At 39.4% G+C, this 27519-nt stretch overlaps 1 protein-coding gene across 7 annotated transcripts in view; it reads left to right on the top strand.

The window, feature by feature from the left end:
• The window catches only part of ecel1 (endothelin converting enzyme-like 1), a 52900-nt gene that overhangs the window by 19187 nt on the left and 6194 nt on the right, over window positions 1-27519 (top strand). For all 7 annotated transcript variants that reach the window (XM_019345421.2, XM_025898471.1, XM_019345422.2 and 4 more), the window contains 6 exons: window positions 8455-8677; window positions 12458-12556; window positions 13112-13186; window positions 18123-18226; window positions 19189-19247; window positions 24108-24159. In XM_019345421.2, coding sequence (XP_019200966.1) covers window positions 8455-8677; window positions 12458-12556; window positions 13112-13186; window positions 18123-18226; window positions 19189-19247; window positions 24108-24159 — 612 coding nt within the window. The remainder of the gene's footprint in view (window positions 1-8454; window positions 8678-12457; window positions 12557-13111; window positions 13187-18122; window positions 18227-19188; window positions 19248-24107; window positions 24160-27519) is intronic.

Genomic DNA, 27519 nt, shown 5'->3' with positions numbered 1-27519 from the left:
GTATTTTGGGATCTCCCACTGCATCCAGACATTAGTGTTTTGACATGCACCTAGGTCGGGTGATTTCTAGACAAGTATAGGGCTCCAGTGCATCTGTGAAAATTGTTATAGATGGACTGATGATAAACATGATAAACAACATGCTGTATTTTGTGCTAGACTGTGCTGCAACAGTGTAGTGTAGCTTGAGGTAAGACACAACCCATAAAAGATGAATTACTGCTGGGCATTTTTTAAATGGTTTTACCTATGTTATTGCAAGCTTTTGATTCCCTTTTCATCCATTTTAAAGGATTTAAATAAAGGTGATTGCTAACTTTTGTGTTATCCCTGCTTACTTTCATTAGCTTCTACAAATGACAGGATTTGTTGCAGTGATTTAGTCCAAGTGCCATCAGTGAAAGCATCTCCTCCATATCAGATTTTGTCAATTCATCTTTTTTTGCTCCACTTTTTAAACAGGTTCTTTCCTATCTGTGTTAGCCAGTCTTCTCTTTGTGAAATAATCACAAGACTGTAAGCTTTATAACTTTAAGGGATTCCTAACCCTTACCATTACCATTGCCACCTTCACATCCATTAGCACCAATTCATGTCTCTTCGGGTTGCAGACTCCAGGTTTGATTCTCTGTCTCTTCCCTTGTTGTTTACCAATCTTCTCCTGTAGTGGTACGTCCATCTATCCCCCCCGATGGCTTTAGTAATAGATTCTGCACAATGTTTCAATCATCCTCTCCTTCTGTCTTTTGTTCTCTCCACCAGTGACTATCTGACAGCCTGTGTTTTCTCTCTTTTATCACTCATGCACGCAGTCAGCTATAACAATCGGCAGATATAGGCTTCAGTGTGGAGCTGCACACCTTATACTCAATAGATGCAGTATTTATCCCGGTAAACCTGCCTGCAGTTCATCCTCTGCTTGTTAAACTGACTGGTGTTCAGGAACACTGTGTGTAAAGGGACCCATTATGCTCATTTCTTAATGTAGCTTTTTCATTCTCGAACCACATTTGAGTAGCATGGTTCACAGTTCAAAAAAATACTATTTTACGTTACACTGGCTTGTATGCGGCCTGTCAGTATACCCGCAGTCTTTAAACTCAGCCTAATACCCTGCAGTTGCTGACATTCCTATAAACCTACTCAATAACACTGATTTTAAAATCAGGGCATCATGGTGGTATAGTGGTAGCACTACTGCCTCAGTGCTAACCACTCTGGCACCTTCTCACAGCAAGAAGAACCTGGGATCGAATCCACCTACTGGCTGATTGCTTTCTGTGTGGAGTTTGCATGTTTTCCCTGTATGGTAGCTGGGATAGGCTCCAGCCATCCAACAACCCTGAACTGGATAAGAAGAAAAAGATAGAATCTGAAATTTTAACTTTTCGGTTCCATTTGTACACGTGAAAAGAAATTTTGATATGCTGTCCTCACTTTGGCACAAAGGAGAAACAACCTTCGGATTCAGAGCAGTCTGAACTGCTTCCATTTAAAACCAAAGATTAAAACCTCTTACACATGTGGCCTAGCCCTAGATGACACACTCCAGTCCTCCACCTCACTACAAGTGCCATTTATTAGACTGCATTGAAGTCAAACTAATATTTCTAAACTGTACCAGTGAATTTTGCCCATTTTGTACACTGATGACCTTTAAAGCACTGCAGTCTTTTTCAGACAGGGAAATAGATAGTAGATAAGCATAAAACTTATGAATTAAATATGTATCATTGGGAATTATTCAACTAACTTGGGTTTGTTTTTGTTTTTTTAGACCCTTTGACTTACGAAGGTTTCCGGTTTTAAATAAAAAATAATAGTAAGATTTCCTAAATCAATCAAACTGTATTGTAACTAGGCACTTTAGAACTGGGAGAAGCAGTAATACTTGAGCATGGCTCTTTCACTGAGTTTTATGCTTGATTGCATCCAATATTTATATTTCATTTGAAAGGTAAAAGCTTCAGTCTCAGATGAAGCAACGTTTTCATCTGTCCAGTAAGTTTAGTGTACCCTATTTTTAAAAAAAATCCTTGCTTCTTTGCATTGATTTCATTCATTTCATTTAATACAATAGCATGGAGCTGCAGATGGACTCAAATATCATAGAGCCATCCAGATGAATTGTCAGAGTTATTTTCACAGATTTTAGAACACCTATTTGAGCATTTATTGACGGGTTTTAACTAAAAGTGTAAAGAGAATCGCGACACAATATCCCATATATATATTTCCTTAAGCTTAAATGTTTTCTGTATTTGCGTCATGATACTGGCTTACAAAAGATCTTTTTCTTTCCATTCCTAAAAGTCATTTCATATATTCTTTTCTTTTCTTGGCAGATATAACCTTCCTTGCAATAGCACCAACAGTGGTAAAAATTTGAACTCTTCCGTTTCGCCCTCTCCCTCATTGTGTCAGATCTTCTTCTTGTTTCTTCTCCCTCAACAAAGTAGTTTCTTTCTCCCAACTCTCACCATTTTTTCCATCTCCTCCTCTCTCACTGTATCTGTCTATCCCACAGCTCAGTTTCAATCCCTCAACACCTCTTGCTCTCATTTCTCTCCATCTGCACGTTGTCCATGGCTCCCATACATTTCTGGCACCATCACCTCTCTACCTCCTCCCCCTTGAATGATCCTGCCTGTACCACCAAGTCTCTCACTATCTTTCTTTCTTTCTTGTCATCTTCCTTCCACCTTCAGTCCATCTCAGGTTCTGTCTCACAGGAAATTCATTATTAGGTTTTAAACAAAGGTGGGTGGTGAGGTATTCGATTTCTTGAGGGATGTTGCTCATTAGCATAACTTATGAAGACTTGCTTCCACATCAAGAGGTCTTTCCAGTTTTGCACACATGCTTCAAAATAAAAATTACAGATAACATGAAGGTGAAGCTAAACTTCCAATAACAATACCAGTGATGTCACAATAACAAAAGGTGACTATTAACCAATTAATATAAGAGTCATCGTCCTTGCTACCAGAGCTGAGTAGGTTTACCTCAAACATGCATATTAGCATGTTTTGCAAAATACTATCATAAGAAAACAGCGCTGCTTGACATTGCAAACGGAATACTTCTGAATGATGGAATTTTAACATAAACTATCATACAGCTAGTTTACAGTGTTCTAGAGGAACTTTTTAATGTAATGTTATTAGCTGACCACTGCTAAGTGCTAAGTAACAGGTTATTAAAATGTCCAAATTTTATTCACCTTTCCTGCACAGTCTGTACCAGACAACAGGTTGTAATATTTTTGAGATATTTACATTAAATTTCCCTTAAATTGTTCCAAAAGGTACCAACAGTACTAAGGCTGTCGAGAGGCCCACTTCAGTCTCCAGGAATTAACAGAAGCAAGGCCTCAGCTGTCTGGGTCAGCATGTTCCTAGTCAGAGTGACGTTATATTCAAGCCTTAATAAAGTTGGATCAGCTGCATCATACAGAAGGGCCAGTCTATTCATAGAGACCAAATGCAATTTTTTACAAGTCTATAAACATGCTTTTTATTGCTGTTAATTTGGTGATTTTAACATGTCAGTGGGGGATTGACTTGTTTTTGGAGCCAGCCTTAAGTGGCTGCTCCAGACAGAAACTGCAGTTTTTGGCACCTCTTTGTTGGCTGCATTCTCAGCCCAGAGGGGTGCCTTTTATGTAAAACACACAAACACACATTTTCCATGTGCTTTCTGTGTGAAGTGCTTGATGCAAAAAGTGATTCCCATTGCAGAATTATTGTTTCAGTCCATCTCAGAATTCCAAGAAGTACCATAATGCATAATGTGGGAAAAGAAAACAGAAATATAACCTTTTTCATCGCAGTTGTAGTAAGAAACTTCTCCCTCCAAACATGTGTTTCCTGTCAGCTACCACAGAGTGAAATAGGTTAGCTTCACACAGCAGGAGTAAGAGGTCAGTGGCAGAGGTGCTGGGCAGTTGTCATCGTCCTGTAGAGCAGATGGAGGGCAGGTTTGGTTTCTCGCAAGGCCACTAATGGATCACTTAAAAAAACAGAAACTATTTTGTTCTCTACTGGATTCTATCACTTACTAACACAGAGACACACACAAAGGAAGAGCACAGGCTGACATTCATACAAATACAAAAAAAAACCCCAAGGAGGATAGTTTGGATTCTTGTTGAAGTCAAGGAACCAAAAAAACATACATTGAGAGGTGAAAAGGTCACAGGCGAAGAAGGAGATGGCACAGACAGGTGCTTGAGCCGCCTGAAGGATGACAGGATGGCTGGTTAAAAATTAATGAGTCACCCTTTCTTCGTTTTAACACCCTGCTTTCTTTTTGTTCCTCGCTCTCTTCCTTCCGTTTTATTCCTACTTTCTGTTTCCACCACTGCTTCTTTCCTTCATCAATTATTTTTTATCTCTGACTTTGATTCCTTTTCTTTTGCTTCATTTACTTCCAGACAGCTTCCTTTTTATACTGTCTCCAAAGTTGTTTTTTTAAGTTGCATCTGCCTGTCACTCTTTACCTTCCTTCCTAGGTGTTTCCATCTTGCATACTTCCTTTATTGCTCTTTTTCCCTTCCTCCTCTTCACCTTAGTGGTTTCAGGTTGCTACTGACAGCTCTATCTCTCTCTTTTTTTGTCCACTGCCTGTTTCTCAAGCCCTCCATCTTTACAGGCAGCTACTGACAAGGTCCTTCTCTTTATTCTTCTTCTCTTCCATGTTCTCACATTCAAGTCTTTCTCATCATACAAATCTACTGACAAGAGCAATCACACTTGCATGTCTCCTCATCCTTCATCCATCCTTCTCTTCTTTTTCATACTCCCTCCATTGCATGTGTGTGTGTGGTCCCCACGCACAGTGGCAACTGCAGCCAATCCCATTAGCCAGATGAGCAGGCCTCCAATGAAGGGGAAAGCATAATGACAACACCAGCATCTCTCTCTCTCTCACACACACACACACTCCTCCCTTGCGGCTCCCTCTGTCTGCTCCGTCTGTTCATCTGTCACTCTTGAGGGCGTGTGTGTGGGAATTCAGTTTTGTTTGGGCTGTGCGAGCAGGAGAATCTGTCATTTTTTGTGTGTTTCAGCGCACAGAAGTGGGGCAGCAGCAGTGGAGGGTTTACTTCCTGCTGGGTGGGATGCCATTAAAAATGTACAGTACGCTCAGTGTAGCCATAAAGCATTTTGCGAATAAGCGGTTTACCAAACAGTAGATTTTATGGCGCTATAGCTTTCAGCAGGCATGATTTGAGTCCTAGCTTAGTTGAATTTATGTGCAGTTAGGCTACACTCAGGTAATTTGGGTAAGTCTCCACTAAAAGGTATAAATATATGTGATTTGTTGTCTCTATTGTGCTTTGGTTTTGCAACCTAAAAGCTTATGCCCGAATCCCATTATTCCACTTTAATTTTATGATTTAACAAAATAATCAAACGCAAGACGTTTCTCCTGTCAGGCCAAAAATTATAGTTTACCTCTAGTGAAGCCTGGAAGAGAGGCGGCCCTCCCTCCTCCATTATCGTCAGGGTCATTACCTGCAGTAATGCGCTGATGCAGTGCAAGGGGACAGTGTCTTTTCATCTCCCTAACTAGCCCCATTAAAATCCATTCAGCTAATGAGCCTTCACTCAGTCCTCTGGTGATTAAGACCTACCGCTTGATCTGTGCAGCGCTCTCACTGACACTGCTTTCATTTAACTCCGCTGCGATTCCATTACTGCACAAAGTACACACACGTGTGCCTGTCAGTATGGATGAGGGTGCCAAAAACACTCTTATCAAGTGTTACATTTTACGTGTTTGAAAGAGTTTATTAATCATGTGATGCAATGTTTATAAAGTCCGAAATTTTTATCTGGGAGGAAAGTTTGCTAATTTATGCTAAACATTTTATTTAACTTTAACCTTTAAAGTTGCTAAATCTGTTATTTTATGCCCCTGTCTTAATGTGAGAAAGAGGGACATGATGTCCATCTTTTATACACAGTCTATGGCTACAATACTAAAATGTTGCTTAGCACAGTAATATCAGTATTAGTAATCTGATTATTTAATGAGTAATCATAGATTGGTTATGGAACCAACTTCTGTTACTTATGATAAAATAAAGTAATTTTTCTGATCAAAAAAAGTACTTTTACTTCAGTGCAATAAAGCAGACTTTCATTTTTCGGCACAGAGTAGATGGTGTGGATAACAAACAACCTGCTAAAGCTAACTTTAAAATAAATGGTACTGACAACATCTAATAGTTTCATACAACATGTAGTGAAGTAGAGGTAAAATTGGCAGAAACACAAGTATAAGAAGTACAAGAACATTAAAACTTTATTTTAATAAAGTACTTGAATAAAGCACCAAGTTACATTACATGTTCTCACCTGATGGTAATGTAAGAGACAATGTAATTAACAGTACTTTAAACCAGTGGTATTGGAGTGGTGCCGGGTGGTGCATGTGTTATACCATTCCTGCAATCTGAACATTCCCCTGGAAAGCAAACAGATACAGCTGATATTTACACTAGCACATTAATTAAACTGTGCCCTAAAAGTGTCTGTTCTTGTAAATATATGTTTTAGATTCTTTGAGAATTTAAAAAGTTTTTGTGTGATGGATATGCCTCCCTTTGTTGTTTTTGTTTTGTTACCTACAAAACCTTTTCCAGAAGCCTCCTAAAACAAAATTATGAGCCTGTAAATGAGCAAACTTTAGATGCGAGTTTGGGTTTCAGTAACCACACTTACTCTTAGAGATTACAGTCATTACTGTTCCTCAAAGACGCCTCGAGTAAAACAGCTAACACATCTCTCCCACACAAACAGCAGAGAGACGCTGCTGTACTTTTACTATTATCATATAGATGACTTCCACACATGTGGCTGCCCTGCTGGGCACCCTGTGCCAAACACACACATGCACACACACACAGATACTCAAATGCATTTAAAAAAATAAACTCACACCTGTCCATGTTCAGTAATGTGGAACAAATATGTGACAACAAAACCGGCTAATGAAACAAAGCAGCCCCACCTGTAACTCGTGCTGATTAGATGATACCACCTGAGTCTCTTTGTTTTTGTTTTTTTTTACCCTCCCTCCCTCCACTTCCTGTCTTCCTCTTCCTTTTCCCGTCAATTAAATTCACTTCAGAAGTGCTTTGCTGGCAAGACCTCAGGGTGCTGTTGCCAAGGCGCTTTTGATTTAATATCTGTCATGCAAAGGGATTCTTTTTTTTTTTATAAAAATGAGGAAAACAACAACAATATGCCTCGAGGTTTGCATGGAGCTTCACAGTAGGAGGAGGGGGCATTTGTCCCCGCAGGGCAGAGTAGATGCTTGCTCCCAGTGGGGGCACGAGGACACACCAGCACTTCATCGAAGAAGACACAGCTTGAATACATAAATGAATGATCCATTTTCTTTCCTCCCGCTCGACATTTTCTTCACCCCTCTGCTGTGAGTCAGTCTGGATTGGAGGGAGTTGTTCTTTAACTGTTGGGCCCTCTTGACTCCTCACTATTCACTGCTCACTATTCTCTTCGATCACTGTCTCCCTCTTGTTTTCTCTCTGACTTTTCTGACTCTTAAGTGGCTTTGAGGGCAGATGGAAAAACAGCAGTTTGGGCCAGATGGGACTAGATTACTGTTAGATATAGTGGATGTCACTTTACAAAGAGAACAAAGGGGTAACTGTGCTAGAAAGCAATGCTATTTAGGTTTTGAGAGTAACACAGCCTTGTTCTTAGAAGTCAAAATCATTATTCAAAAGGAATATGAACACACTCTGGTATAGTTCAGGATTTTTACTGCTACCCGTTAACTAGCAGTTTCTAGCTAAAATTAGCTAATGTTAGCAAATTTGCTTAAAACTGACTTGAGGGAATATTTGACTTTTCTTTTTTTATGCTTTTTTTTAGTATTTACCAGTGTCCTATAAAATACAGCTCAGCTTGTTTGTGTTTGTCATTAAAAGTGTGTCATAGCAACAGGACTGAATTTGGTGGTAGTTATGTGACTTCTTCTTTTGTATTTAAATGTTGTTTTAATAATGTCTCATTAGATGGACACCATACTAGTGATTAGCACTTCCTGTTTGTATTGTCAGCTCCACAAACCATCAGTCTGTTATACTGACACTAAAAACATTTTACAACTTTGCTAGCTGTCATGACAGTATGAGTCTGTCATTTTGAGATGTTTAAAATCTCATCCTTGGCAACAACTTCAAATTACCAGGGGCCACTTGAAGTATTTTATCCTTTTCCTGTAATGTTAAACCCAATCACATGAGGCTAGAGTCTCATTTATAGAAGTCTACACTGTTTTCTTTGAGGTCATTTCATATCTAATCAAAGAAGTAAGGTTCTCTGCTAGAAACTTATGTCTCAAAAACATTTTTGCAAAGTATGTTTTTTTCTTAAACTAAATAATGTAACTAGCTACTTCTTGTGTCCTCTGTCTTAGGGTTCTTCATAACTACATGCTATGGCGTATTGTGGCAGCACTGAGCGAACATCTGTCCACGGCCTTCCGCAGCACCATCCATGAGTTTTCCCGAGAGATTGATGGGACTGAGCAGCAGCTGGAACTAGGCAGGCTCTGCCTCACCCAGACAAACAAACACTTCGGCATGGCCCTGGGAGCCCTGTTTGTCCAGCAACACTTCTCGTCAGAGAGCCGGGCTAAGGTCTGGATCTGGGTGGACTGGTGGTAGGGGGCGCTGGAGTGGTAAAGATGGTAAAGTGGTAAAGAGGCTGTTTTCAAAGGAAATCAGCCTTACACTTGAATCCACTTTTTTAACATTAGAAACTCGACAGATATTACATCAGTTTGAATTTATTAGCAGTATGGGCTCTTAACAGAGACCCAGCCTGGCTGAACTACATTTATACATTTATAAGTTTATACACCCAAAACTGTAATTTTCTGATCAAACTTGGGGTTATTATTTTTCAAGAAAAGAAGTCATAAAATAATCTGGGTGACTTACAAGTGATTGAGAAAAATTACAAAGTTTAATTTTTGGACTCTACTAGAGCCGCTGTGCATGATCTTATACAGGGTCAAGGTGCAGCACCTCAGTTCATACACTGTCTGAAATAAACTCCTTTAGCTCTCTTTCCATCTTTGGGCCAACTTTATTCGTATTGGCTGTTGCTTGCAAACAAAATGATTCAACGAGCAAGTGGGTGGGGCTTCTGTGCTCATAGTCAGAGCTCTCATACACAACAGCAGACTGAAGTCTGAGCTGTTAGCACACAAGGATTACTTGTAACACACACTTTTTTTACTTTTCTTCAAATGCACCCCTTTCATTAATTGTGTACAGTTGCCAGCTCTTACGTGTAAAACCTGTTTAAACAGTACTTAAATTGTACTGTGTAGCTATGAGTTTCACCATCGCACCATTTAATCTAGGATGCATTATTAGAACAAAACATGTATGTTCCCCTGTTCCTACATGCAATTCCAGTGTTTCCAAACCACTGTCTGGTTTCACCTGATGGGTACTCTAAGCGACCGGCAGTGAGTAACAGACAGAACAATTACATTCTCTTCCACTAGAGGGCAGTACAACTTCTTGCTCCAATTAAATGTATTCCTAACTGTTGGTAAAACAGAAGAAGATGAAGAAGAAATTATATAGTCATGCTGCCAGTGAGACAACACAGGACGAAATAGCAATAGATTATTTTTTTTAAAAGTAGTCAGTCTGACCTGGGTCCTGGAGAAGATTTCAAGCCAGATTATTGTTTGGTGGTGTGCCATGTGATTTGACGTTGTTTTATGGTGTGGGATCTGAAAATCCTGGATTCTAGTCTCTACTTCTCATTCGCTATTTTGCTTTCTGCCTAGGTCAGTCACTACTAAACCCCTCACCTCTGCCATCTGGTCACGTTCGCTTTCACCTTAATCTTGGCCCCATACATAGTCTCATCTCAGTCCCATGTCTACTCTGGGACATGGGGATATGGTTCCCAATGGGATTTCTAACCTCTGTAACCCTATACTCTATCTTTAAGCCCTTCATCATCTCCCTTTCATCATCTTCTTATACTCTCACTGTCCACTGTGCATGCTTCATCCTATCTTCAGCTATCTGTCTTGCAACCTTTTAAAACTCTACCAAAGCTCTATAACACATAAAGAAAGTTGGCCCAACTGGATAAGTTATGGGTGCTGAATACTTTCTATACACTTTGCATTAATTGAAATTTGAATTCCATTCAAGATTCTAATAAGATACTAAGTGTAAATCTCAAAAAAGCTTCAAGCTAGTGGAGCCTTTCTGATTAATAAAAGACCAGAGAGGAAGGATTTATATGATCAAGCATACAGTAGGGAAAGTTTGCATCGGATGAAGTGGTGCTAATCCCATGAGTATCTCTAAGTCTTTTTAAAAAATCACTCAAAACATCATCTTGCTCTTTCTTGGAGATGTGGAGGGAAGCCTTGTTTGTTTTTTAACCTCACTCTTTTCCACACTGGTCATATTTCACACTGCTCACAAACGTCGCCGTGTACGATGATGCCATGTCCACACAGGTTGGAGCCCTCATTATTAACACAAGAGCACTACCGGATGCAAAGCCAGTGGCGATGTGCGATGCCTTGACTGACTCACCGATCCTGCTTACCTCAGCACCAACAAGAATTAATGAGTCTTGGGAGCTGACGCTGAAAGGCAGGAGACAGAGGGGGAAAGACAAGCCTCCTTGTTATCCTGAATCACCAATGTGGAGCGAACTGAAGGACACAACATGTCCCGGTGTCGTCTAGGAGTAGCATTTCTGCTTAGAGCAGTTCCAGAAAGCACAGGTTGTAATCCAGAGAAGTTTTGGACAGTAGATGCCAAAAATGTCAAGATTAGTGTTATATTTGTGGCACTAAGTAGGTCCTTGATATTCAATTACAGGTTAAGATGAAAATGTTTTAGAAGGTTTCTTCTGTGGTATGAAATTTAAAAATAAAAACAAAAGTCTGCAAGTTTTATCACCCTGCATGCAGAGCTGGGGCTTAAAAGTTTCTAATTTCAGTTGCTTGAGCTGCAAAACAGAAAAGCGATGTAAGAGCTTGAGTGCTGGTTTGAACACTTTTCAGACACACTGTTTAGGTAATTACATATCAGACATTAAAGTTTGCTTTCCACTCTTGTGACATTAAAAACTGCACTAATGGAGCTACAAAGAATTGCAGCCTAACGTAATCAAAATCCAATTAGTTATAGACACACCAGCACAAACAACTCTACATCTGCAGTTTGTAGCTTGACCTTCCATTTATTTAATTATTTGGATTTGTTGCGTTCTAAATACAAGCCCTTGAAAACAGTTTATCTAACAGAGGTTTAGACACTGGTAGAAGACGGAGGAGGAGGTATGGAAGGACACACCTGAGGCATGAGAATCTGCATCAGAAATTGCACCTCTTCTTGGAGTCACAACCCAGTTAACATGGTTGAATCAGCAGTGGTATCTGTCAATTATGGCATTTACATACATCTATATGGTAGTTCAGGCAGTAGGGAGTAAAGACGTTACTGTCACCTCACAGCAAGCAAGTGTAGGTTCAAATCTGGGGCTGGGGTCCCCACTGTAGAGGTTTTTACAGTGTTCTCTTACCTTGTGGCAGCTGGGGTAGGCTTGTCTAACCCCGAATTGGATAAGAAAGAAAATGGAAGGATGGATGGACACATTTAAATTTCATCTCATTTATCACATGGTAAACTTCCTTGTCTGGACTGGTCACAGCTGTTGTTTCTCTGCCTGCTGATATCAGCACTATAAACCTGCAGTTCAAGTCCCTTTGGCTTGATCAGTTTGCTCAGTGGGATAAAAAAACAGCCATTAAATCGAAAGGTCACCAGTTAGCGGCTCCACTGTGGTGAATTACCTTTTTTAAAGATGTTTAGAGGCAAATTCAAAAAATACTCCAACCTTTTAGAGTTGTTTTAGATTCTTTCTTAATTTAAGACCTTGTAGATCATGTTTATTAGCAGCCTCACCATGACCGAACAAGTTTTTCACAGCTCGTTTTAGTATTATTTAATTTTTTCATTTGTGTGAAAGACCAAGACATTTTGTAATCAGTTTAGTACTGGACAGTCCCCTCACAGTTCAGTTGTTTACCTTGCTTCTCCAAGTAGTTTGTCAACCTGTGGTCAGTAACTACAATCCAGCATGCTACAGATGAAGTCAATGCACAGGATGACAGGCTCACTGCAGATGCAGCTATTACTTATTTGCCACAAAGTATTTGACAGTGGAAATATATTTAAAGGGAGTGGAGCTAAAACAGTTTGTTTCAGATAGGATGACTAAAGGAGCTGCACCAACACCCAGTTTACAATAAATAAGGATTATTTTGAACTGTGAATCATGCAAAGCTACTCTAGAATAGAGTACAAGAACAGTTATGTGGGGCTTAAAATGAACACGTAATGAATTGCGGGATGATCTCTCTACAGGTACAGGAGCTGGTAGAGGACATAAAGCACTCTCTGGACCTCCGGCTGCAGGAACTTGACTGGATGGATGAAGCCACCAAGGATGCTGCTAGAGCAAAGGTTTGGAGCACTAACTGAGCCTCTGCATCACAAACACGACTTCCTGCTAGATCCAATTAGTTTTTGAAAAGGATTCAATTATTTCTTTGCGATTCTTTTCTTTCCGGGACTTTGACTGATTGCTTGTTAGATAGAAGTGTGTGATAGAATACATCTAGGGCTTGACATTGAGAAGTGAGGATTGCCTAATCCGGATCTCTCTGTGGTGCTGATTTAGGGTCTGCAGTGGAAGATATCCCTTCTAATACTTTTACAATCTGAAGTTATAATCCTTTTAGAGGGCCATGCTGAATATAAAGAGCTTCCCTGTAATCCTATTACATAGGGTTTGCTTGATTAGCAGATGCTTTTGTGTGCGTGTGTGTGTCTGTGTGTGCACGCGTGCACGTGTGTGTAGGTGTGTGTGTCCACGCGCTCTGTTGGGGCCTGTGTCCTAAACTAAGTGTGTATGGGTGCTTATTAGTTGCTGCTGTATTAGTGGATGTGAGGTGTTTGGTTGTTTGCCCCCCACTTTTTCTTCCCCTCACTTGTCATTTTCTTTCTCTTCTCACCCAGCTGAAGCACATGATAGTGATGACAGGATACCCAGACTTCCTGCTCGAACCTGAGCTCATTGATCAAGAATATGAAGTGAGTCATCATCATCTTTTTCACTCTGCAGCATGCGGTCATCCTTACCACACTTACGCTAATCCAGTTTCCCAGCAGCCTCTTCTACCTCACTCTGTCTTTGTCTTTACAGTTGTTTTTCTATGACACATTATTATGGTATAGTTTAGCATAGTAAAGTGCATGATTATTTTTTATTTAATGTGCAAAATTTCGGTTATTTACTAAATAACAACATAATTTTTAGTTTTAAACAAGTTTTTGAGAGATTTCTAAAATATTCATGCTTCTTTTTTATAACATGTGGTCTGATAAATTTGTTAAGCACTTTGTTAAGCATTCTTTTTTATACCAGACTGTAATTATGGATTGTATTGTTGTTTATTTAGATATTTTAACACAGGAGTCACGTTTAGATTATTGTAATTCTCTTTTAATAGGGGTTGGGCAGGGCACTTTGTCACGCTTGCAATTAGTGCAAAATGCTGCGGCACGATTTTTAACTGGCAGAAGAAAATTTGATCACATCACTCCGATATTAGCTTCTCTACACTTGCTTCCAATTGAATTTAGGATCCGTTTTAAAGTCCTTTTATTGGTTTTTAAATCTCTAAATGGTCTGGCACCTGTTTATTTGTCTGACTTGTTGAAGCCCCACGTCCTCACTCGTTCCCTTCGGTCAGCTGAGCAGTTGCTGCTTTCTGTCCCAAAGTCACGGCTGAAACTTAGAGGAGACCGAGCGTTCTCTGTTGCAGCGCCGAAGCTTTGGAATAACCTTCCTCTCCATATTAGACAGGCTACATCAGTGCCAGTTTTTAAGTCTTTATTAAAAACCTATTTTTATTCCTTGGCTTTTAACTCTGTGGGTAACTGATTTTTTTTTTTTGATTTTTTTTTTTTTGATTTTTTTTTTATTACTATGTGCATATTAGTATTGTACAACACTTTGGTCTACCAGGTGTGTTTTTAAAGTGCTATATAAATAAATGATGATGATGAGGAGGAGGAGGAGGAGGAGGAGGAGGAGGAGGAGTCTATGGGGACTCACTCAGCTGAAGTGTCCTTTTAGAGAAACTGCAGTTTTTGGCTTCAGTGTTGCCTTCATTTTTCAGCCCCAGAGTTTTTGAGTTCCTCATCACTTCACTTGTGTGAAAGACTTTGTCCACACTATTGTGTGTTCACTTAAAGTAACATAGCTAATGCAAAAAAAAAAAAAGCGCTTTTGAAGAATTCCTTCCTTAAGTAATGTGTTACAATTTAGGATGTCATCAGCAGATAGTGAGCTTAGCATAGGCAACAGCAAGGGGAATGGGGAAACAGCTAGCCTGCTTAATCCAAAGGTAACCAAACTGATTGTCTCCTTTAAAGCTCATTAGTATGGTTTATCTTTGTTTTTATGTCAACAATTTCATCCATTATTAAAGTAAGTGAAAGTTCTGTTCCTCAGTCTGCTACCATCATTTTCAGCAGATGTGCATTTTTGTCACAAACTCACAGAAGCTCATCTAGCCCTGTGAGACTCAACAAGCAAAAAGAGCAAGCATGAGTAATGGTGTGTTTATTGCCAGTGTAAAGGATGGAGATGTTACAAAGCAAGGTACATTAAATTCTTTTGCCAAGCGAACAGAATCGGTCTGTGTACAATAAACTACTGCAAGTGCATTTTAATGTCAGGGCTGAGGCGCCACTGCAGGAGGAGCAGTACTGCCATATACTGGAACAAAAATAAGATCCTTCTAGTTAACACAGCCTACCACTATTTATTTATTTTATTTACCACTATTCATACCACTTAATTACCCCACAGCATGGCAGACTTTCACAAACAATATAGAATTGTTAATAAATATTTTACAAATGAAGTTTGGCGCAAAGACTGGACTCAGGAGGGTAGAGCACCTCTGAAGCTTTAATTAGCAAGTTGCAATTGAAATGTTTAATCTTTAGAACACAGCCATTTCCTGGCATCTGGGACATAAAATGGGACTGTGTAATTTTTACGTTTTTGTTGTTGTTTTTTGCCAAATTCAATAATGTAAACCATTTTTAGTGACTGAGGTGTTATAGTGTTCGTAGAAAAGCTTGACCTGTTGCATAAAGCTATAGACAGGTGACAAAGGACACAAAGGAAACTGGCCCACAACATACTGCCATGTTGGTTCTTTAGAGCTAGAATTGACCATATTTGTGTGTGTATGTGTATGCAAGCTACAACCATAAACTGAATCACAAAAACAAATAAACAAATAGAATTTTATTCACCACAGTGAGAGTACTAATTAATCCCATTAAAATGTTACTAAAGTCTTCAACAACTTTAAGTGGGGAGTGGAGAGGTTTGGGTTTGCAACTTAATAGTTAAATTTGCATGGGACACTTCCTACATAACAACAATAATAATTATAATAATAATAATAATAATAATAATAAATTAATAATAATAATACATCTTATTCATAGGCACATTTCGGGACACTCAAGGACACTTAAGTAAGTAATTAAATACCAAAATACCAAAAACCAAAATCCCAGCTGGAAAACACCTTAGAAATAAAAGTTGATACATCTCAGAATTAAATAGTCAATAATTCATTAAAAAATAGAATAGGCAAACTTAAAAGTGATGTGTTTTAAAACTGGTTTTAAAGTTAAGGAGAGGATCAATATTGCAAATGTGAGTTCCAAAGACGAGAGGCCACTCAGCTGAAATCTGTTAAGCCCATGGAAGTCAGAAGGAGTTAGGTGGCATAATGAGAGGTTATATAACAGAGAGGGAGGATATCAGAAAACATAAAGGAGCGGTGATGATTAGGTCAGATCAGCGAGATACAGAGGTGCAAGATTATGGAAAAACGTGAAAGTAAGGCATGGAATCTCAGCATTAATTTCGGTATTTTATAGGAATTCAGTGAAGCTGTTGGAGGACAGAGGTAATAATGGTTCTGGTAATGACACAAGCAGCTGAACCAATTTTCATCCCGTTAAAGTATATGTAGAAGTTTGTGTGGCAAACTAGAGAGGATACAATTACAGTAATCAATACAAGATGTAACCAGCGCATGTACGAAAATAGCAGTACTGTTAGCTATAAGGGATGATACTTGATTAATATTATGCATGTGCTATTGAAAACAACACCTAAACTCTTAACCGATTGAAGAATTTGAACATTTTGTTGTCAGTGCTCAACCTGTCCTTCTCTGGATGCACAGCATCTGGACTTTTATATGATTGTCAGATCTGTCTCGTACTTTTTTGAGCTTTTGTGTCAGGAGTCACTGCTGTTATCAGCTGCTAACTCACAAATTTTCCCCTTCTAACAGTACGTTTTGATTGCCACTGGTGAACAGCTGCACAGTCATATGATGACTGTGTTTGATAGACCCTGTATTTCATCATAGATATAAAAGTGATCAGTGGCCATTTCCTCTAACGAGACAAGATTTCAGCTTTCTTCTTCAGCTATTTGTCTAAAAAGGGCTTAATAGACTAGTGGTTTACACATTCACCTGCCCAGTTCAAACGTGGGAAGAGACACAAATTCTTTAGGGTTTGCATCAGAAATATGGGCTCAAAATGTGGTCATAAATATTTTGTACTTGTAAATCAGTTTTGTATGTGTAAAAAAGATTTGTGTGTGCGTAAAAAAGATTTGTATGTGTAAAAAAGATTTGTGTGTGCGTAAAAAAGATTTGTGTGTGGCCAAAAAAACCCTGCAAGTTACAAGTACGAATTTTGACCCTATTTTTCTTCCTTTCATCTGATTGGTCAATGTCATGTCAATCACAAATGTAACAATCCAATCAGAGAACAGATAGGTTTGGCTGTCGGAGGGGCACTTTTTTGAACTGCAGGTCCTTGAAGGGTAATACAGTTTGAAGCTGGAGGATCTCTATATAAATATCCGATAGCAGCTAGGTCCCCTAACTTTCAGCAGCTGTTGAAAGGATAAAGTTGTGGTATGTCAGTGGTTAGAAATACCATTATTACTTTAGGATTAGTTTAACACAAAGTCAGGGCTGACCTGGGACCATTGCTGAGTCACAGTGCGCAGCATAAAGGTCCTTTCACATCGGACACAGGATGTGCTGCTAATGCTAACTAAAAGCAAAGGATCCAGAATTTGTTGCGCTGGCTGTTGGGCTCTGTGGGTTTTTGCAGCAGCTCTACCTGTACTAGATGCACCTGCTCCTTGTCGGTTCTATCTCTGACTTTATGTCCTCTACAAGAGTTTCTGGGTTTTTTGCTAGTTCTTCAAATGTTCAATAAAAACATGTATGCTAATTCATAACGAAGAAAGCTTTGTAATGAAGACTGTCATTTCCAAAACACTGCCCCGCCCCCCCGCACTGTTTTCCCTCGTGGTGATGAAGGAAAACGCTGGGTTGGCATGTAAAAGGGCATGTATTCCCTTCAAGGACCTGCAGTTCAAAAAAGTGCCCCTCCGACAGCCAAACCCATCTGTTCTCTGATTGGATTGTTACATTTGTGATTGACATGACATTGACCAATCAGATGAAAGGAAGAAAAATAGGGTCAAAATTCGTACTTGTAACTTGCAGGGGGTTTTTGGCCACACACAATTCTTTTTTACACACACACAATTTTTTTTTTACACATACAAATCTTTTTTACACACACACACAATTTTTTTTTACACATACAAATCTTTTTTACACACACACAAATCTTTTTTACACATACAAATCCTGATTTACAAGTACAAAATATTTATGACCACATTTTGAGCCCATACAGAAAGGGCACCTGGCATTATAGTCAAACCTGTAGCACTGCCCACTGTGGAAACCCGTAAGTAGCTTTTTTGTCTTATGTCACAAATGGTAAAATATGGAAGAATCTAATGGGCATGTTTCCAAAAATGTGATTTTATTATTGATTTATAATGTAATGAAAGTGTTCTCATTCTGACTCATTTCATATGTATGCTGTGCAGTTCGACGTGGACGAGAAGGCCTACTTCAAGAACATCCTCAACAGCATCAAGTTCAACATCAAGCTGTCTGTCAAGAAAATTCACGAAAAAGTGGACAAAACAGCGTGAGTGTCACAATTTCACTAGCACAGACACTGAGCTGCACCAGTTCACTGACAAGCACTGCGAGCAATTAAACAAGGCTCTCAGTGGATGCTGCAGTTCACCAACCGAGAGTGTGTTTCCGACATGGCAGACATCCTGTACATGTGTCCCTGTGAATCCCTTTCTAGTTGGACACATTTGTTGACGCGCCTGTAAATTAAAGCAACAGATACCAGTCGACGCACACAGCTGCAGAAAATCCATTTGATTTACTTATCTGCAGCAGCCAGGCAGGAGAAAAGTGCTGTGGGACATGCAACTCATTTTTTTAAAATACAGCCCCGTATGCCTGGATTGAGTGCCTCTCTGCTATGACAACACATTACAGTCACATTAGTATTCCAAGGTGCTCAAAACAACTGTATCATTAGCCAACACTCAACGCCCTGAAGAGTTAAATCACACACTCCCTCCTCGCCTTATCATCCAAAAAGTGAACCTTTCATCACTCACTCGGTCTTGTCGCTGTGAAATAAAAAAGGAAGAAAGAAAGAAATACTACTGCTTTTCATTGTGTTTGTCTCCCCTCAATCTCTGCGCAGTCCACACACAGCCATCATTCTCTCACTCCTAGAACAAGGGCATCTCACACTTTGAGCGTTAGTCATTTGTGGGATTTCGTGCCAATTGATTGGACTGGCTTTAAGTGGAATACCATAAAGGAACTGTCCATGTTTTCATATGCAGAAAGGAGCTTTAGCCGTGGGACCCCACACACTGAATACTTCTCACCAGGGGGTTTAGAGAGAGAGAGACACACACACAGAGGTTTTTTTGGATTCTGTTTTTGGATCTGGGTGTGTTTTCAGTGGTGATTTCAGTGTGTGTGTGTGTGTGTGAGAGAGAGAGAGAGAGAGAGAGAGAGAGAGCGAGGAATCCCTTCTTTAAAACCCTGTTTGTTTGACTGTTTTTTTCTCCTCAGGTGGCTTCTCCCCCCACAGGCACTTAATGCCTACTACCTCCCTAACAAGAACCAAATGGGTGAGTGTGTGCCTTAACAGTGTATGTGCTGATATTTCTGTATTCTCTCTCATCTGTTTCCTCACACACACACACACACACACACACACACACACACAGACAAACACAATCCTTCCTCCATTTCCATTCTGCACCACGACGTGGACTGTGCATTAGTTACACACAATTACACCATGTTGCCGTCTGTTTCGAACAAGCCAAATACGATGGCCGCGAGAAGAAGGGAGGGGGGGAAAAATCCACCTCCTCATATCATATTCCCTCTCATCGCTCACTTTCTACTTCGATCTCCACCTCACATACCTAATACCCCCCTGGAGGAAAAACAAGCAGTAACACCTTCCCGAGTTTTAACAAATCTAGCTTTGCCGTGTCACCCCTCCCTTCCCCTCATTTTCTCCCAAGATTGGCCCGCTGCTGGCGTCTGCCTGCCTGCTGGATTAAATCTCTTGCAGAAAAATCAATGGCCCGCTCGCAAGCTGATGCTGGAGGACAGAAGGATTCAGACAAACACAGTCATCAGGACCTAGACAAATTTTTGATTTCTCTCTCTTATTGCTCCGCTTAATCCAGTCCGCTGTCAGCTCTTCCTCTTCTTCCCTAGTATTTCCTTTCATCCAGTTTGCTCTTCTATCAAAATAACGTTGGCCTTTTTAATTGCACATGTGATTCTTTGGCTTCCTTTATGCCGCATGGAGACAGATCAGTGGTTTAATTAAAAGTTCCTATTTAACACTCGTATATACACTGGTGTTCAAAGAAAGTTAAGCACCCTTTAAAATTGTAATTGCCATCCTAAGTGTATGCTAATGTTTCTCACAGATTGCATCAGATAAGATTGACATACGTAGGTGATGATGTAATATTGCATCAGCTGCTTCTGTGAGCCACATAAGCTCACAAAGAGTTGCAGTCATCGGCGGTGAACTTTTCATTTTGTTTTCCATTAACCACAGCAGTTTGGGAGCTTCTGACACCATTTCAGTTGTAATGACGTGGAAATGTTATGTTTACAAAAACTGTTGTGTAAAGGTTGCAAAATTGATTAATTGCAAGATATATTTAAGAACACTGTTTATAGGGCCTGTTATTGAATTGAATAAGTCTTTTGTTTAAAGTACTATTTTGGTGCTAGTCAAAAACTTATGACATCCTCTCCAGAAAGGTGGTGATAGTGTTCCACGCAATCAAGGTTGACTGACCATCGTTTCTTGGTGTATTGTCTTGGTTGAACGAAAGGTCCAAAATGAAAGTTATGCTCATGTACCACCAGCACCTGCTTGACGTCTTTCTTGAACTTTCTGAGCAAAGGAATTTTTTTGATGCAAGAATTGCACATCTTTTTAATGTTTGAACAAAATAAATCAAACAAATGTTATTGCTTAAGAAAAGATTCCACAACCTACCAGTCTCTACTAGGTCATAAGGATGGCAGTTACTGGATGTAATCATGATAAATAAGATACCAAAAAATTATTCAAATAATGATGATAAACTACATGAAGACTGCTCTGTCTGCACACTGCTGAGAAAGGATATGCAGAGTTGTTTGAATCTGATCTGGCACAAATGTGCCTAAAAACCTGAAAGTTCCATTCTGCCTGGTTTTTAATTAAATACTAGATTATTATTGAAGAGTAGGGACCAATCTCTAAACATACAACCACCTGCTGAAGAGTTTCAGGACGGACCCAAAGTTTTGGCACAGTTTTGGGTCATCCACCCATCTCAATAACACATTCTTTCATTCCAAATAAATAAATGTTCCAACTATCACAAATCCCACAGCCAAAATAAGTTTTTCAGCATTAAATTTAGCTTTCAAGTCCATAATGCAAACCTTAGTATTTGTAGGACATGTTTAAATATTCTCCAAAATTTTGTGCTGTGAAAGAGGAACAATACACATCCAAGGCCAGCCACAAAAAATATTCATGTCCCCAGCTTTCAGTCTCAAAACTCACACTTTGCCTCTTCATTAAATTCTGAAAGTGGCCTTTTTACACTAAAAGAGATTCTGGTTCTGGTGTAGAGCGTTAGTAAATCTGGCCCGTGAACTTTTTTTTTCAGTTGACTTCTTTAAATATTTGTAGGGAATGCAAAGGGAGCCACACATGCAGCCAATCAAGATATTTTTTAAAGTGAGCCAATAGATTAGCAGCGTTTAAGAGTGTTAGCCAAATTATAGAATTGAACACAAGTGCAGTGTATAGCTGTGGAACTCCACAAATCACTTGGATGTAGTTTTGCTTTTCCTCTCACAGATCTGTACTGTAAAAACATCCAATCTCTGGCAAAATACAGCAATTAAACTTTGTGTCTTAAATTAATGTCTGAATCGTACACTACATAATGTTGACTTTAATAAATAGCAAGCATTGCAAGGTATACAGAAACCTTTAAACGTGTGACACAGTTATTAAGTTCAATACGCAGACAGGCCGGGCTCTCATGGTAAATAATATTTTGTGTTATTCTGCTCATAGTACAAGTCAACTGTAACACAGATTTCAGGTTTACACAGTAGAGTAGTTTATAATAAACCAGCCCACCTCGGGAGGAATCCTGCAATCATCCTGAGCTGTCAGATAGATTTGTAGCTCTGACATTAACTCTGTGAAAAGCTGTAGAATTCCAGACCAGTGAGTGTGTAAGGGAGAGAGATGGCATCAAAGTTAAAGAGAGAGCAGGAAACTATAGGAAACTATCCTACAGGAAAGAATGAGAAACGGAGAGAAGACAGAGCCAGGGAGGAGAGAGCTGTAAGCAGTATGTAACTGATGAAGATGGCCAATCGGATGACTTTATGTTCTTAATCAAAGTCTGTAATTAAACAAATAGCGCTACACCTCTGGCTATGATATATTAACTGGCATCTGCAGACTGCTGGTTTATCTAGGAGAGACAACTGTCTTTATGCACAAAATACCAATATTGTTGTCGAGAGTAATACTAAAAATAAAATGTTTTGGAATCCAGGGTTCCTGCTGCTTTGTGGGGATTTTGAAAAATAAAATTGAGAAAGATATTGTTTATTAGGTGGGCAAACTTAACCTTAAAGTAAAGTTTTCTTAATAGGTTTATATTTAGAAAGGGATCTATTTTTAGCTTGTCCTTCTAAAGGACCAATAGCTTATGGCGATTGTCTGCCCATGCACCCATCAATAGTTCTCAAGAATCGTTACTGCTCCTATAGTATTGGTCAGATTTGCACACAGTGATCACCTAACTGGTCATCACCCAAACTGTCCTCAATGCCAGGGACATATTTTCTCTTCTACAGGTGCTTTTTCATTTTCACAAGAATCAATACTCTTCATACAGTATTGGTCAGATTTTTGTAAAGTGAGATGAAGTAGTCCTGGATATGATTGTTTGCGAGCCTTTGACCTCTCAATGGATTATCGCTCTCTCTAGTTTATGCAGCCAGCCAATGACAACGCTTATCACTTTCTTTCTGTACTTCAATGAGCATCTATGAGCTAGTACATCACTGATGTTCTAATGATGCTTCACAATAATGCTTCGGTGTTAAAGTTTACTGCCAAACACAGCCACTTAGAAGCACACATCCCCTTTTTTCAATTTGTGGTCTTCAGATTGGTTTGAAGCATTGTATGTTCACATAGGCCTCCAGTATTGATAGTAAAGTCCTCACTGGGAAAAATAATAATAATGTATACTTTATTGGTCCCCGTGGGGAAATTACTTTCTCTGCATTTGACCCATTCACTCAGTGAAGCAGCAAGCAGCCACTAAGCAGGCGTAGGGACAGTACCTTGCTCAGGGGTACCTCAGGGGAGCCATTCAGTGGATTCGAACCCCCGACCTTCCAATCATGGGGCAACCACTCTACCTACTGAGCTATCCCTGCCCATGGGGGGGTTGCTCCAAAAGGGGGGGTTGCTTCTAATGAGACTGGTGGTTTCTACATTGCAGAAGCAATGCTCAGATTTTACAGCTGTGGTCAGATGTTTACATGCATTCATCACAGGCATGAATATCCTGTGTCCTCTGTGGATTAAAAAAAATCCTAAATAAATGCAAACTTTTTTGAAGCCATCTATGCTATACAGTTAATAATGATTTTATGCAAACTTCTTATCACAGCTGTACATTTGGGCAAACAGAGGTAGTTTCTGTAACTGTCCTCTGCAGCAACTGTATTATTAGGTTCTAGATCAGGGCTGTCAAACTCACTTTACATCGTGAGCAACATCTACCTCACTTTGATCTTTAACGGGGCGGATCCGTGAAATTGCCATTTCTGTCAGCGTAAAGAAGTTTAACCACACACTTGGTCCCTGAGATATTTTAATGTAAGAACAAGAAAAAGGCACAAGTCTTTGGGTTTAAATTGTAGAAATAAAGGTGTAAAATTACAAAAAATCCAATAATTATTGAACACAATAATTATTATTGAATTACAATAATAATTTTTAAATTCACAGAAAATATCCTGTTTGTTTTGTTTTATTGTTTTACTGTTGACACATTAAACAGAAATTTCAATAGCAAATTGTGAAAAAAAGGAACTTTTCCATTATTTAATTGTTCATTTTTTACTCACAGAGGACAATTCAGTAGGAAAAGTTGTTAAACTTATGAACATGTATGGCTTTAGATGAAGCTGTCGGGGGTGGCAAATTAGAGTTTCTTCTGTTCTTGATAGTTGTGTGTATTGACATATTTATATTAATACGCTGGGCATGGCAGGTATAAAGGTTTAGTGTTTTTAAATTCCTTCAAACAGTTTTTCAACTGGCTAATTGGGACACTTTTTAAGGTTTAGCTTTTGGTTTTAGCATATCAGAATTTGTAAATGACTGCCTTCGTGTTGCTTTTTTTTATCTCTTACAGTCTTTCCTGCTGGAATCCTTCAACCCACTCTTTACAACCCAGAGTTTCCACAGTAAGTAGCTCTCTTATGCTTTCTGCCTTTTCCCTGCTGCTGTCTGCAGGGAGCCAACAACATCCCCACGGCCACAACAAGGTCATTGAAGCCTGCGTTACTCTGGGAAGCCTCTGCTTCCCCTCCAGTCCCACCACACCTGATTAAACCAATTTAACTACCCACCAAGAGCTCAATTACTGAACAAGGTCCTGCTAATGGAACAGGTGTCATTTAGAGGTCACCTTAATTTGAGCCCATTGAGTAATATGATGGTGCATGAAAGCAGACAGCCTCCCTGTCTCTCTCTATAAGTCCTTTTTTCTCAGTTGTTTTTAAAATTATCAAGTTGCTTTTTTTAAAGGATCAGGCAGTTTTAGACCATTAAAAATTAATACTGTATATTTAATGATTTTCAGCTTTTCAAATGTATCTTGCTGCAGATCACATATCAAAAGATACCAAGAGTTCATGGAATACCTCACTTCCTTTCGAGCCACCGCTTTTTTTCTACTCTATACTGTAGGACAATCTATTTAAGGCTTTACTAACACATATGTTAACAGATTGTTTGAAACATAATGAGTTGTGTTGTTATGGCCACAAGGTAAAGCAGGTTTTTGTGATTTATAGCAAAAATGTAAAGCTTTATTTTCCATATACTTTTATACTGTGAAACATACTTTTGACCATGCAGGGATTCAAGAAAATCCTAAATAAATTCATATTTGTTTTTGAAGTTTTATTTTTTGAAGTCACTAAATATGTGTGCTGCATAATCATTCCACTTCCACCAAAGAGATCAAAGAAATCATTAAAAGCCCCAAATTACATTGATGTCCATGATGAATTTAAACATGTGACCACAACTGTTCTGACCACAACTCTGCACGTATTAAACATGACCAAAGTATGAAAGAGTAATGTGTGTTCAGGTGTCATACTGCTCTAAACAGTAAGTTTTCACCCTTTTTTCTATTCTTAGCTCTGTATGATGTCAGACAAAGCAGCTATCATTGACTGTGGTCAGACACACAACTCCTTCTATGAGCATTTAAGCCCCACCCACCTCCTGCTCTGTCTTTTGTTCACAGTGGGCAGCGAGTCAGAAGAAAATCTATTTTAAAGTGGGAGACACTACAATAGCTTGTTACAGTCAGTGGATGGTGTAAAGGCCTGTGCCGGTTTTGAGACAAACAAGAATTACTTTGAACTGTGTATCATGCAAAGCTATTTTACAGTCCAAGAATAAAAGCTGAAAATAAGCATAACAGAATCTAAGTTTGATTTGTTTGGATTAACTAACCAATTACAAAAAGTTTTAGGAATTAAAGAAATATAATTGTTCACGGTGGTGGCAAAGCAATCAAAAGTAAGCTTTAACTCTCCACAAGTAGTTTTTCATACAGTACTCATGTGAATTAGAACTAAACTGCTGCCTGGAAGGAGGGAAATCAATCCAGAGAGTTTCAGTGTGGTCATAAAGAAAGCATTGCAGTGCGGCACTGAGGCAAGAGTGGGTAAACAGCTATTTTTCCACTCAACACTCAACTCTCTTTGTTAACCAAAGCAGCAACTCACTGCTGCCACTACTGAGCAGCATTCCGAGCAGATACATACAATACAGTCCAAGTAGCTACACCTGCTGCATTCATACAGCTCCTCTGAATAACCGCACACACATACAAACACACACACACTCACAAATATGGGCTAATTGGACCTAACGGTTGGTGTACCCAATATTAGCTAACACTTCTATGTCTTCATTAGGGGTGATCACTACTACTTCCACTACCTGCTCCCATGCATGCTAATCAATATTAATTAATGATTGTAGGAGAGCGAGCGTGTGAGTGTGTGCGCACCTGTCCCCGTGAAGTTATTACTGCAGTAGCCCTAACCTCCCATAAACTCTCCCTATTTCTCTCACACACACACTTACACGCACACACAAACCGCTCTCCACTATCACGTCAAGTATAATGAAGCTTCAATCAGCCAGTTAGTTTAGCGAGGGAGTTGAGCCCAGTGTGAGGCAGCGTATCGACTAGCTGTCAGAAAGTCATTTTCAGACGTAGCCATGTGAATAGCCCCGAGTCTGCCCTCTCATCGCTCTCCATTTCTGCATGTGCTGCAAAGACACCACACCCCAGCCAAGGGTGAGGGTGAAGGAGAGGTGAAGTGACCTGCTGCCTTCTGGGAGCAGGGGGCAACGAGAGAGAAAGGTATACAAGTTGTGGGCAGGTCCCTGTTTTACTTGGTGCTGATTTGTAAAAATGATGAGTGCAGCTAAAGGTCCCAGCACTTATTGTTTCCTCACGTCAAGCTAAAATTTGATGTTTTCTGATCAATTTGAACAAGGCAAATATGATATATTCAATAGCAATCTGAACCAAATTAGATCTCAAGTGCATCTGGTTTTTATTTTTTTTTTACCTAGCTTGGCTGAGCAGATTTCCTAATGAGGACAACGGGACAAGGGAACAGAGAGGAAGGGCTAAATAGCTGACTTTAATGAGACTTTAAATCAATCAAAAGGCACAAAGCCTTGTTCTAAAGTCTTCGGATATACATACTGTCCTGACTTTGGACATCTGTAATACCAAGCTCAAACTAGAACATTTTCACCCAGACAGATTTTCAGTTGCATGGAGTCCCATGGGTTATAAATAAATGGATACAATGGCACAACCCAGCCTTGGTGCCTGTAGTCTAGAAAAGTTTCTCTAGTGACTGAGCTAAGCGGGAACATGGGGTCAGGGCCAGTGAGCAGTGGACTGCACCACCCTATTGTGTCAAATTCCTTTTCTTTGTCAATGTTTTTCCCTTACCTGACCCAAACCACAGCCTTAATCAAAGACAAATAAGAAATAATAACTTAAGGATTAACAGAACCCAGTAATGCAGCTTAGCATAAAGACTAAGGTGGAAGGAAAATGGCTTACTTGGCTCAGTCCAAATGATACAAAATGGTTATAGCATAACAGTAACACTAGTACTTGACCATTAACATATCCAGTCCAGACAACAATCACCAGCCAGGTTTGCCTCCTAAGATTTAGCTTCCAGTAGCTTCACACTAAGCTAGGTTTATCGGGTTTACCACTTATTTAAAAAACAGATATAAAACTACCATCTTCAGCCAAAACAGTGTACTTACCAAAGGACCCACCAACTTTGGTGAGCACTGTTCTCACAAAAGGCAGTTGGAGAACAATAGTGACTACAAAAACAGTGGATGAAATCAGCAAAATGACAGCAAATCTTAAGTTTGCCACCATTTATCAGTTTGGATTGTATTCAGTTGCAAATAGTCCTATAAAGAATGTTTATACATATACAGTGTACAGTGTAATATCCAGGGAACTGTCAATATCA

Source organism: Oreochromis niloticus, linkage group LG14, assembly GCF_001858045.2.
Source record: "Oreochromis niloticus isolate F11D_XX linkage group LG14, O_niloticus_UMD_NMBU, whole genome shotgun sequence".
Classification (NCBI taxonomy): domain Eukaryota; kingdom Metazoa; phylum Chordata; class Actinopteri; order Cichliformes; family Cichlidae; genus Oreochromis; species Oreochromis niloticus.
This window is presented reverse-complemented; position numbering and strand designations above follow the sequence as displayed.